The sequence below is a fragment of the Chlorocebus sabaeus genome, chromosome 1 (assembly GCF_047675955.1).
Source record: "Chlorocebus sabaeus isolate Y175 chromosome 1, mChlSab1.0.hap1, whole genome shotgun sequence".
NCBI classification, from domain to species: domain Eukaryota; kingdom Metazoa; phylum Chordata; class Mammalia; order Primates; family Cercopithecidae; genus Chlorocebus; species Chlorocebus sabaeus.
The window spans coordinates 1,710,318-1,722,507 of NC_132904.1; the positions used below are offsets into that span (position 1 = coordinate 1,710,318).

A 12,190-nucleotide genomic window follows, 5' to 3' on the forward strand; every position below is an offset into this window, starting at 1 on the left:
GCTTACATGGTGCTTATGGGATCACAGACGTGCTTGTCCCTGATGCTGCAGGGGAACCAGCCACTCACAGCTGAACCTGGCGGCCAGAGATACTAGCGGGGGCCAGGGGCAGCATGCCCCGCGCCCTCCCAGCCTTGACGAGCTGCCTGACGCCATCTCGGCCCTTGCACCCCGTCTCCGTCCCCCAGGCCCCTGTAACTTGCTTAACGCTTCCTGAGAGGTGGTTTGGTTTTTTTTTTTTTTTCTTCCTCTCCTCTTGTAGCAACAGATTAAAAAACAACACCACCCCGACCCAAGCCAAGATAGGTTCCAAACCTCAACCTGCAGCCGGAAGGGGGAAGTGAAACCCGGCGGGGGGTGGGGGCTCCGAGGCCGCCCCAGAAAGCACTGAAAGCCACAGCACGTACACCCACTCCAGGAATCTGCCAGCACCCTGTGGGGTCCAGACTACAGGCCGATGGCAGAGGCTTCGAGTGACCCAGGCGCCGAGGAGCGGGAAGAGTTGCTGGGGTAAGGGTCTGTGGCGACACCCAGCGCCCTGTGCCGTGTCCACGGGTCATAGTCCTTGAGCTGCATGGATGGTGGAGAACGGGGGTGCCTGATGGGGAATCTGGGCTCCTCGATGAGAGAATGTGGATGTCCAATGGGGAAGCTGGGGACCCACAGACAGGTGTCAGGAAGTCTTGCCGGGACCCCCGTCCCATAACAAGGGTGGAGGCCTCTTCTGCCTGCCTCTGTGCCCTGAACTCACTGGGGAAGGCGCGTGGGATCCTAAGCCCATGGTGGATGCCTGAAGTGGGGAGACCCCAAGACGTGGCCTGGACTGCTGGGGAGGAACTGGGGACTGTGGGCCCTGTTAGCTTGGGAAGAGGCGAGGTGGGGGTTGGGGAGCAGCTGCTCTGGGAGGGGTAGCACTGGCCTGGGCCCAGCCACCTGCCCACAGGACTATCTGAGAGGGGTTATCCTGCCTTGAGGGTCTGGAGGCTGCCAAGCTTGGGGTCCAGCAGGCCTCAAGGCAGGACACCCAAAGCTGCCTCTGACTTGCTGTAAAGGACAAGGCCCAGGATTCTGACAGGTGCCTGTGCTGGGTGCCGGCCACCGTGTGTTGGTTGGGATGGGGACATGAGGGGGCATGGCAGAGGTTGTGTGTGGGACTACCAAGGCCAGAGCTGGGCAGAAAAACCCCGCAGCCAAAGGCCTCCTAGTGGGCAGCTGTACTCTGTGGTACCAATGGGCATCCAGCTCTGTGCTGGGGCGGGTGGAGAGGGCTAGGGGCCTGGTAACTGGGCTCCATGGCAGGGGGGAGTTGCCAGCCAGCAGGCATCCAGGCATCGAAGCTAAGCCTCGCCAGGGGAACCTGAGTTGCCCCCGGTGCAGGTCCCAGAAGAGATGGGAGGGCTCAGGGCGTGGGATGTGGGGACAGGCAGGGCTTTGAGGGGCAGAGGGGCGACATGCTAATGGTCAGGGGATGGCCCGTGCTGGGGATAGAGGCCAGCCTAGAAGCAGGCCAGCGGGGGCTGTGGCCTGGTGTGCGGAAGGGAAGGTGCTGGGGCCCAGGTCACAGAAAGGGCGTGACGCCCGGAGTCACACAGGATGAACCTGAGAGGAGGCCCAGGGTGACGCTCACACATCCCAAAACTGCAGCCAGAGCTGCTACCAGGCTCTGCCTGGGTGCTGACGGCAGAGGGTCCCTGTCTAATCGACCCAGGGTGGTGTAGGACCACCTCCCTGCCTTCATGCAAAGTGGGTCCTGGCCCCAGCTCCTGTGCTGTGTTGGCAGTTGCAGTCACTGTCCTGTGTCTGTGTCCTTGGTGACTGTCACATTGCCGTGGGCCTGGTGTGTGTGAAGGGTCTGCATCTCGGACTTCTTGCTGCCAAATCCCACTGGGGCACAGGTGCGGGGGCTGCTGAAGGGACGCTGCGTGCTGTGAGTGCAGTGGAGGCTAAGCAGAAGCCGCAGCTGGCTGGGGGCTGGGTCGGGATGTCCGTGCCTGTCCCCAGGGAGAAGTGGGAGGATGCCCTGCCCAGGCCGTGCACAGGGAGACAGGCTGCTGGGCGCACAACAGCTGTGTCAGCTCCAAAACGGCCCCCTCCTGTCAGCTCCGCCCCCAGCCCTGGACGAGGTGCTGCTCCTGGTCACCTCATGCCCATAGAAGGGCAGGACTTGAGCCTCTGGGCTAGGGCACCCCCGCCTTCCTCCTTGGCCTCATCCTTGGCCACCCCCTCCCAGCTGTCTCAAATGCCTTGATCCCCGGGGCCAGGCAGGGTGGGGGGTTGGGCGGCCATGGCCAAGGCACAGATGATCCTGGGGCATCTTGGTGCAGATCCCGGGAGGCCAGGGCTGCACCTGTGCCGGGGCTGTCAGGAGCTCCAGCTGGAGAACGATGGTTCTCCTGGGCTCTGCAGAGCCTGGACTCCCTCCTTGGACATCCCCTGCCCCTCCAAATTGCATGGGGTGGGGAGCCAAACCTGACCTTTCAGAATGAAACTGAGAGCCCATGCGGGGTAGGCTTCTCATTTCAAAAGGTGATTAAGGGAACCGGGGAGTTTCCTGTCTAGGATGGGACAGAAGTCCCCTGCACCCAGACAGGGATGTGTGGCCTGGGAGGCCCCCCGTGGGAGTCCCCAGAAAGGCCCAGGCTGGGCGGGTTCGGCTGAGGCTGGAGAAAAGCAGATGAGACATCCCCCCACGCGTCTCACAGGGCACCAGGGACGCCAGGCTGTGACGGTCTCAGGACATGCCCCCCACACGAGGCCCAGGGCAGGCCAAGCCCCTCCAGCTGGACAAGTGGATCCAGCCCCTCAGACTGTCCCATGATGTGGCCCCTCCCCTCAGACTGCCTGGGATGGGGCCAAATTCCTCAGAACCACCCCTCCACAATGTGGCCTTTCAGATGCCCCCAGGATAGGACTGTCCTCTCCCACCGGGCCTCAGGCCAGAGCAGGTCCCCTGACCCTGGGCGGGATCCGGGCTCCACTTCAGCTGCCAGCCAGGCTGGACTGCGGTTCCTCCACTCGGGGGCACTCCTGTCTCGCCCGGCTGTCCAGCTGACAGTCACTAGCTTGTCCTTGTCCCTTGGGTGCAGGGACGAGGATTTCACAGAGCTCCCTTATGGCTCTGGGGGGACTCCCTGGTGACACTGGGGGGACGCCTGCCCTCCATAGCCCCCAAGAGCAAGACTCCCCACCCTGAGAAACTACCCGGCCTTGGGGGCCTTGAGGCGATGAGGACAGGGCAGTCCCGGCCCACAGCTAGGGAGGGTCAGGACGCCCTCTCAGACCTTGGGTTCGACATATCCAAATGGTGGAACCCAACTCTGCAGGGGTGCACCCTCCCGGGGGTCACACTGCGTATGTGGCTGCAGTGCCTGTCCTTGGCCCAGCTGCCCTGGGGCTCCCATCCCATGCCCACACCTAGAAGGCAAGTCTGCCTGCCCGCATGCCATCCCACAGACACCCTGGCGGCTCTCTCAGTCTGCCCCTGTGCAACCCAGACCCCCACCAGGAAGACCTGCCCCCAGTCTGTTCCCCATGCGTGACCAGGCCGTGTCTCCCACGCAAAGAACCATTCACCAGCTACAGGCAAAGACCATGGCTCTGTGTGGCCAGGCCAGGCCCTCCTGGCCTGGTTGAACTCACTCCCCATCCCACCGGCTTTCCCAGCTCTTCCCAGTTTTGGAAGGTGTCAGAGCCCTGGCACGTGCCCCTCCTAGCATCACCCAATCACCCTGCCCCTCTGCAGACCTTCAAAGGCTTGCCCAGCCCGCGGTGGGAGGCTGCTGCCCGGGGCTCTGGCAGGACCTGCCATGGACAGCTCCAGTCCTGCCGCCCCACCTGGCCCGTCAGAGCCGCCCTCGCTTCTCCTTGTGCTGAGCTGAGTTGGGAAGGGGAGGGGTGACCTGAGGGGCCTCTCTGGCAGGCACCCTTCTGGACTCTGTCCCTGGAGAGCCTCAGAGCTCCAGATTCTGCAGGAGGACGGGGCTGAACTCACCTGGAGGCCCCAGGCAGCCCCTGGGAAGCCTTCATCTGAGCAGCAGGAGCCCACGGGCTGGAGCCCCCCAGGCAGTCAGGCCCTTGGGCAGCGCTCCCGCCCACCTTCCCTCCGAGTAAGGGCCGGGCACCACCCGGAGGATGTACAATGCTCCAAGCTGGGGTAGGCGGCCCTGAGAGCCCCCAGCAGTGCCCATGGCTGCTCAGGAAAGAGGGCAGAGCTGGGGACAGTCGAGGAAGCCACCTCAGCCCCAGCCCTGGCCCCACAGGGGCTGCTGAGGGAGGTTGGGATTGAGGTCTAAGCCCTGGGGCTCCCTCCCTACACCTTCCTGTGGTCAAGACCTGATGTCTGGACCCAGGATCCCTGGGGAGGTCCCCTTCCTCCTGCCCTGGGCAAGGGGTCTCAGGCACCTGGAAGTTTCCCAGGGAAGCAGAAGGATGTCGTCTTCCTCTTGGGCTGGCAGGCGCTGCTGTCCGCTGACACCCAGCTGGGCTGTTTGCACAAATGGGAGCATCACAGGCCCCACCCCCGCTGATTCTAGAAGCCAGAATCCTTCTTTCCCCCGCCCCCTTCCTGGTTGCCTTGTGTCTCCTAAAACAATCCTGTAGCCACAGAAGGGCAGTGCCAGGAGGGTCTGGGGGCCAGGTGGTCCAGCTGGGACAGGCCCTGGCAGGTGGCACCTTGGGGTGGCAGGATGGTGGGCCTTCCCTCCACTACCCTACAGGCCAGCCTGCTCAGTTCCCTGAGAAGGTGCCAGACAGATGGGTGAGCCCTAGAGAAGAGGAGGGTGTTGGCAGTGGAAACAGCCAAGTGGTCTCCCGCTCTGAGTCCTCGGGCTGGTGAGGGGTGGGGGTGTGAGCTCTGCCTTGCAGTCCCAGCCCCTGAGATCCCACTGCTGGGGGAGAAGGAGGGGGATGGGCTGCAAGGCCCCAGGGGTGGTCTTGCATGAGCTGCTGTAGGCCTAGGAGTGCTTTCTGGATGAGTAAGCCCTACCCCTCTGAGGCCTCAGTTTCCCCATCTGCACACTCAGAATGTAGCTACTCAGACCAAACACTCACTCCATGCCAGTCTTTGCCAAGTTATTTATTTATTCATATATTTATTTATTTATTTGAGACAGAGTCTCGCTCTGTTGCCCAGGCTGGAGTGCGGTGGCACTATCTCGGCTCACTGGAAACTCCGCCTCACAGGTTCAAGCAATTCTCCCACCTCAGTCTCCCGAGTAGCTGGGATGACAGGCAACTGCCACTGCCCCCCGCTAATTTTTGTATTTTTAGTAGAGTCAAGGGTTTCACCATGTTGGCCAGGCTGGTCTCGAACTCCTGACCTCAGGTGATCCACCCGCCTCAGCCTCCCAAAGTCCTGGGATTACAAGCATGAGCCACCGTGCCCCACTTTTGCCAAGCTTTTTAAACCAAGCCTCTTGTTTCATCCCCCAGAACTGTGAGGCAGGTCCCTGGAGCTTCCCATTTCACAGATGGAAACCGAGGCTCACTGGGGCCAAGTGCATTGTCCAAAGGCTGCTCCCTGCCTGGGGAGGGGCCAGAGTCCTTGCCCCCCTGGGGTTCGGGTGCTGAGGGCCCACAAGACCTGCGGGCACCAGCAGGGAGCAGGACTGGGCTGCCCTTCCCGGGGACTCTCTGACCCCACACCACACACCAGCCACTGGACTCAAAGGCTCCCGAGAGCGCCCGAGCACTGCTCATGGCCAAAGCTCAGCATGCAACCAAAGGGACCTCTCGGAAAAGCAGAACTGGGACTGGGTGCTGCTGCACCAACAAGGTCCTCCACTTCCCTCTAGCCCAGCCCCGCCCAAATCCCAGCCCTCAGCATCTTTTTGGGGGCCAGTGAAGACCTTCTGGGAGATGGCAACCCAGGACCGCAAGGCAATCGGAGAGGGCTTTCCGCATGCGCCGAGGCACACAGAACCAGGCCCTGGCTGTGGACAAGGATGTATTGATACTTAGAAGAGAGGGAGGCGAGCGGGTTGGAGGGGCTCGGCCAGGGGGCAGCTCAGCAGGGTGCCTTCCCCAGGGTGAGACTGTCTCCAGCCAGCCCAGCCCCCACCCCGTCCCCAACATCTAGGGACCTGGAAAGAGGTTCGAGGGGCTGTATGGGGGTGGGGTTGATAGGAGATTAGGGGGTTGAGAAAGTCAGGCCTCCTAGCCGTGTACACCCAGCACAGCCCCGCCAGTGCCAGACACAGGCAGATAAGGGAGGAGAGAGATGTTGAGCAGGGGTGGAGGGAGGAAAGCCCCTGGCCCTTTCTTGGGGCCAGGCAAGTCCTATCCAGACTCCGTCTGCTAACTGCCTCCAAGCTGCTTGTGCTCTGTCAGGGAAGGGAGTTTGTGGCAGGGAGGGCCTTTGAGTCACCTGTATCCCCCGGCAGGAGGGGGCAGGCACTCTGGCCCCTGACCAGGAAGCCTAGAGCAGGGCCGCTCTGTGCAGGGCATTCAACAGCATGAAGGGTTCTAGCATCCCTCCTGGGTTCCTAGTTTCCCCGGGAGCAGGGGTGCAGATACAGGGGCCTCTACACACACTGCACGCTTGGGGAGAGTGGCTGAGGTGTCCAGGAGGCCCTGTCCACTGGGGCAGGGGGTGGGTTCTATACCCAGTGCCCTTCCCAGAGCCCCCGATCTCCAGCTGCCCATGGGCTGCAGATGAGGGTTCAAAGTTGCACATGGGTCACTGCCCTGCTCCACCCCTGGCAGGTGGGACCTCACCTATTGCTCCTTTCTGCTCCAGAGAAGAGCACGTCCCCCTTATCTCAGAGGTGCCTGTGCTCCTCCTTCCTGGGTGGAAATTATACTTTTGACAGTTTGGTTTCTGAGGCAAGGCTGACTCCTCCTCTTCTCCAGGGTACCTCTCCTCAGAAAAGCAATGGGACTTGGGATGGAAGGATCTAGCCAATTCATTCCAGATGAATCTAGAAACAATCCTTTAGCCTTTCTCCTAGACTCAGTCCCAACCAACATCTGAGCTTCATCACCACCATCCAGCACCCAACATTTACCACCTAGCCCCCAGCGCCCAGCTCCCACCACCCACCACCCACAACCCTGGACCCTACCCATGCCTCTGGCCCATTCTCCTGCTGTCAGCAGTGCTTGCTTGGACAGAGGGCCACACTGAACAGATGCATGCTCCAAGCATTTGGAGGCTGCCTCCTCTTTAAATCAGAGACATTTATCTACCAGGGATCACTCAGGAGCCACTGAGGCCACCACCCTGTCTTCCCCTGTCCCCATTGGCTTGTTCAAAACACCTTGCACTGGGATGCTGCTCTGTGAACACATATTTGCAGGTATGTGTCAGGGATGATGAGAATGTGTCAATAAGAAGACAGATCCCTACCCCTGTAGCCCCTGCTTAGGCTCTATCAAGGTGCTCAGCCTCCTGGGCCATGGTGGTCTGCTTTATTCTTGGGCCATGAGCTTATGAACCATGTCTTAGTCACGTAAGAAAGGAAAAATAAAGATTAGAAAAGAATCAATTATGGAGAACAGTATGAACGAATGGAAAGATGAATGAAGAGTGATAGGAAGTAGGAACAAATGGATGGATGGATGGATGGATGGATGGATGGATGGATGGATGGATAATTGAATGATGGATGGATGGATGGATGGGTGGATGGATGAATGGATGGGTTGATGGATGGATGGATGGATGGATAATTGAATGATGGATGGATAATTGAATGATGGATGGATGGATGGATGGATGGATGGATGGATGAGTGGATGGATAGGTGCATGGATAGATGGACAGGTGAATGAATGGATGGGCAGATGGATGGGGGTGGATGGATGAATGGGTGGATGGACTCATATATAAATAGAATATAACTCACGTATAAATAAAAAGAAAGAATTATTTAGTAATTGATTAATGGATGAACAAATGAGCAGATGAACAAAAATAGAGTAATGGACAGAACATATGTATGTATGTATGGATGTTTGGAGGAAAGGACGAATGGATGGGTGGATAGATAAATGCAGATGTGATATTTAGAATATTTAACAAAGCATGTGGTACAAATATTAATCTATGAGAATGAGTGCTGATTATATTCATACATTCAACTGTGTTGTACCTGTGTATATTGGCTGATCATCAGCCTTATAACTAAGTGAGCAGATATGCCAAAACAAAAGATGAGTGGATTTATGGATGAATGGATGATGGATGAATGGGTATATAGACGGGTGAATGAATGTATTGATGGAAGGACACATGAGATGGAAGTATGGATGGGTGGATGAGTGGATGGCTGGAATATGGACATATAAATGATTGGAAAGATTAATAGAAGGATGTCAGGAGAGGTGGACATATGGATTGATATGGGTAATAGATAGATTAATAGATGGATATATGGGCGGATATAACAAGAGATGAGTAGAAAGATAAATGGATAAATAATGAATCAATAGACAACTGAATCCGTGCTAGGTGAACGATTAGAAAGACAGATGTGTGAGCAGACACTACTAAATCAGTAATTTTGCACTGTCTTCCTGGAACACGTCCTCTCATTTCTCTCATCTCTTTTTAAATAAGAAAAGAATTACTTCTTTCCATGAGGCTTTCATATATAAAAATCCAAGGAAATAATTACTTATTTCCATGAGGCTATCATACATAAAATATCAATCCCCCCAGAACTCCATATGCCTTTACCTTGATTTATATTCTCTGTCATATTTTCCATCATCTGACCTTTATTTATTTATTTATGTGTTTGTTCCAAATGAAACATGATCCTCACTGAGAGTAGGGACTTTGTTAGTGCTGAATTCCCAGCACCTTCAGAGTGTCTGAGTTCAGTACAAATTTATTGAATAAATATATGGAAGGATGGAGAGATGGATGGATGGATGGATGGATGGATGGATGGATGGATGGACAGACGGACGGACAGATGGATAGATGGATGGATAAATATATGGATAGATGGACTCATATACAAATTTGTAAATGGAGGAATTAATGGATAGATGTTTGGTTGGTTGAGTGAATAGGTGGGTGGAAAATAATAAGTAACATTGATTATGGGCAGACTATGTCCAGTAACTGTTGTAAGTGTTAAATCATTTAGATGACTTAATAGACAAACTGATGGGCACACATGTGTACAGAAGGGTAAACACACGTGTGTGTGTATAATTGGAAATGGGATTCGCTAGGTGAGAAGATAGATGGGCATATGGATGGATAGTCAGAAAGATGTATGAATGGATGTATGGATGGTATGGGTAAATAGAATATTTGGACAGATAAATGAAAATAAGAAAAGAAGAACATTTGGATATAGAAAGATACATTAAAGAAGGATAAATAGCTCACTGTTTGGCTGGCTGGACAAATGGACATACAAATGGATGAGTGAACATGTAGATAATAGTAATTAGCGTGTAATGAGTGGTTAAGTTCCAAATGGGTAGATGGCTTGCTAAATGCTTCTAAGTGTTTTCTACATATTTAGACATTCAGATAAATGGATGGATGGCTAAATGGATGGCTTACTGAATGCATCTGTGAAGTGTTTTCTATGTACTAAGACATTTAGGTAAATGAATGGAAGGATCGACGGATGGATGTCAGATACTTGTTCAATGAATAGATGTATAGAGAGCAGTGGACATGGTTATATGGATGGATGCCTGAATGGGTTAAATAGAAGGATGTATTATGTTTATATAGATAATTGGATGAATAGATACATTGGAAATTGATGATTGATAAATGATACATAAAAGACAGGCATTCATATAGAAGGATGGATGGGTGAATGGATGGATGGATAAATAATGGATAGATAAATAGATGAGTGGTTGGATGGATGGATGAATGGATAGGTAAATGGATGGATGGCTAGGTGGATAGACGGATGAGTGAATGGATGGATGGATAGATGGATGGATGGATGAATGGATGGATGGATGGATGGATGGATGGATGGATGGATGGATGGATAAATGGATGGATGGATAGGTGGATAGATGGATGAGTGAATGGATGGATGGATGGATGAATGGATGGATGGATGGATGGATAAATGGATGGATGGATAGGTGGCTAGATGGATGAGTGAATGGATGGATGGATGGATGGATGGATGGATGGATGGATGGATAAATGGATGGATGGATAGGTGGCTAGATGGATGAGTGAATAGATGGATGGATGGATGGATGGATGGATGGATGGATGGATGGATGAGTAAATGAATGGATGGATAGGTGGATAGATGGATGAGTGAATGGATGGATGGATGGATAGATGGATGGATTGATGAGTGGATGGATGGGTGAATGGATGGGTGGATGGATGGATGGATGGATGGATGAGTGGATAAATGGATGGATAAATAGATGGGTGGGTGGATGGGTAAAATGGATGGATTAACTGATAGATGAATGGAGAGACGGACAGAGAGATGGGTGGATGAGTGGGTGGATGGATGAGCACACACATAACAGTGGAGTTGACATCAAATACTCTCCCATATTGTCCCTCACAGGGCATGCCCTAGTTGTAAAACCTTGAGTCTTGGCCACTACATGTAAATATCTGTTCTTGTCACTTTCCATCCATCAGCATTTCTGGCAGATGATCATTCTCTAGTGACAGGGAAGTCCTGCCATTCCAAGGTAGCTCTTTTCCCTGTGGGAATATTCTTCCTTCTTTTGAACTAAAATATGTCTTGGCCACATTTCATTCCTGGCTCTCTGTGGCTGGGACTCCCTCCAGAAGTCAAAACAGGAGGCAAGGAAGAAACAGGCAGGTTGAGGTACAAATGAAGCACAAGCTCACTGCGCCCCCACCCCAGGTAATCTCACCTCACCTGGGTGATCTGGCCTCCCTGAGTGATCTCACTTTCTCTGTGTGATCTCACCTACCCCTGGTAGTCCCACCTCCCCTGAGTGATTTAACTTTCCCTGGGTGATCTCACCTCCCCTGAGTGATCTCACCTCCCCTGGGTGACCTCACCTCCCCTAGGTAACCTCGCCTTCCCAGGGTGACCTTTCCTCCCCTAGGTAATCTTGCCTCCCCTGGGTGATCTCACCTCCCCTGGGTGATCTCTCCTTCCCTAGGTGACCTCACCTCCCCAAGGTAATCTGGCCTCCCCTGGGTGATCTTGCCTCCCCTGGGTGACCTCCCCTCCCCTGGGTGATCTCACCTCCCCAAGGTAATCTGGCCTCCCCTGGGTGATCTTGCTTCCCCTGGGTGACCTCCCCTCCCCTGGGTGATCTCACTAAATGTTTGTCCAACCTGAGGTCCAACCCTGGCCACCATCCCTCCTGCTTACTCCAGAATCCTGTGGTCTCTGCAGCTCTGTGGACGCTGGGTATGTGGGGTCAACACCGTGGTCTCTAGTGTCCATTCCCTGCTCCTCCGGGGTTGTGCCAGGAGAGGGGAGATGCTGTGGGCTCCTCTCTCCAGGACTGGCCGAGACCCATCCTGGTGCGTGCGTAGGGAGTGGGGACGGACTTCCTGACCCCCGCAGTCTCCATGGGCTAGCCCACCACCTGAGTCACCACAGCCCGAGCTATGGACCCATGTGGAATTTTCCAACTGTTGCCGCCACCCCCGGGCGCGCTGCCCTCAGCGGTGATTCACTCGCTCGCAGTGAATTTGTTCACAGCCTCACCCTTGCTTCCCTTAGTGTTCCCAAGGTGCTACGCAGCCCCAACTGCCTGGCGCAGCCAGAGTCACGATATTTGGGGAAACAAGAGGGGGCTGCTCTCCGTGGATGTGGGGACGGGGAGTGGCATGGGCGGGTGGCTGCGCATGCACAGATGGTGGCCTGGGACAGTAACCTGGTGGCCAGCGGCCGGCAGACCCGGCTCTGGTTCTGGCTGTGCCAGGCCCTGGCTCTGTGACCTTGGAGGCCAGTGCTGCTGGCTGGACCTTGGTTTCTCCATCCGGGACATGGGTACAGTGGTGGTTCTGAGTGTCAGCGAGCTGGGCAAGCCACCGGATGTGAGACTGCCGTCATGGAGCTGACCCTTGGTGAGCCCTGAACACGAGTCCTGACCCTCCCCTCTCCGGGCCACCCGTCCCTCCCCTCGCCCGGCCACTAGCCCCGAATGTTCTCCAGTGAGTCACAGTAGCCAAGCCCAACCAGAGGAACAGAGGGCTGGGCTGCTCCTCCCTGGGCCAGGGCCAGAGGACGGGGGCAAGGGGGGC

The 12,190-nt window shown here is 55.2% G+C and overlaps 1 protein-coding gene across 4 annotated transcripts in view; it reads left to right on the forward strand.

Annotated features, from left to right (window-relative positions):
• The first annotated feature begins 362 nt into the window (after positions 1–362).
• Positions 363–12,190, forward strand: part of LSP1 (lymphocyte specific protein 1) — a 40,242-nt gene continuing 28,414 nt past the window's right edge. Inside the window, exon 1 of one of the 4 annotated variants that reach the window (XM_008002512.3) lies at positions 363–510. In XM_008002512.3, the coding sequence (XP_008000703.3) occupies positions 458–510 (53 nt within the window). In that variant the 5' untranslated portion in view covers positions 363–457. Of the gene's footprint in view, positions 511–11,995; positions 12,014–12,190 lie in introns of those variants that run through there. The other 3 variants (XM_008002073.3, XM_008002368.3, XM_037998808.2) reach the window with 3 other exon arrangements.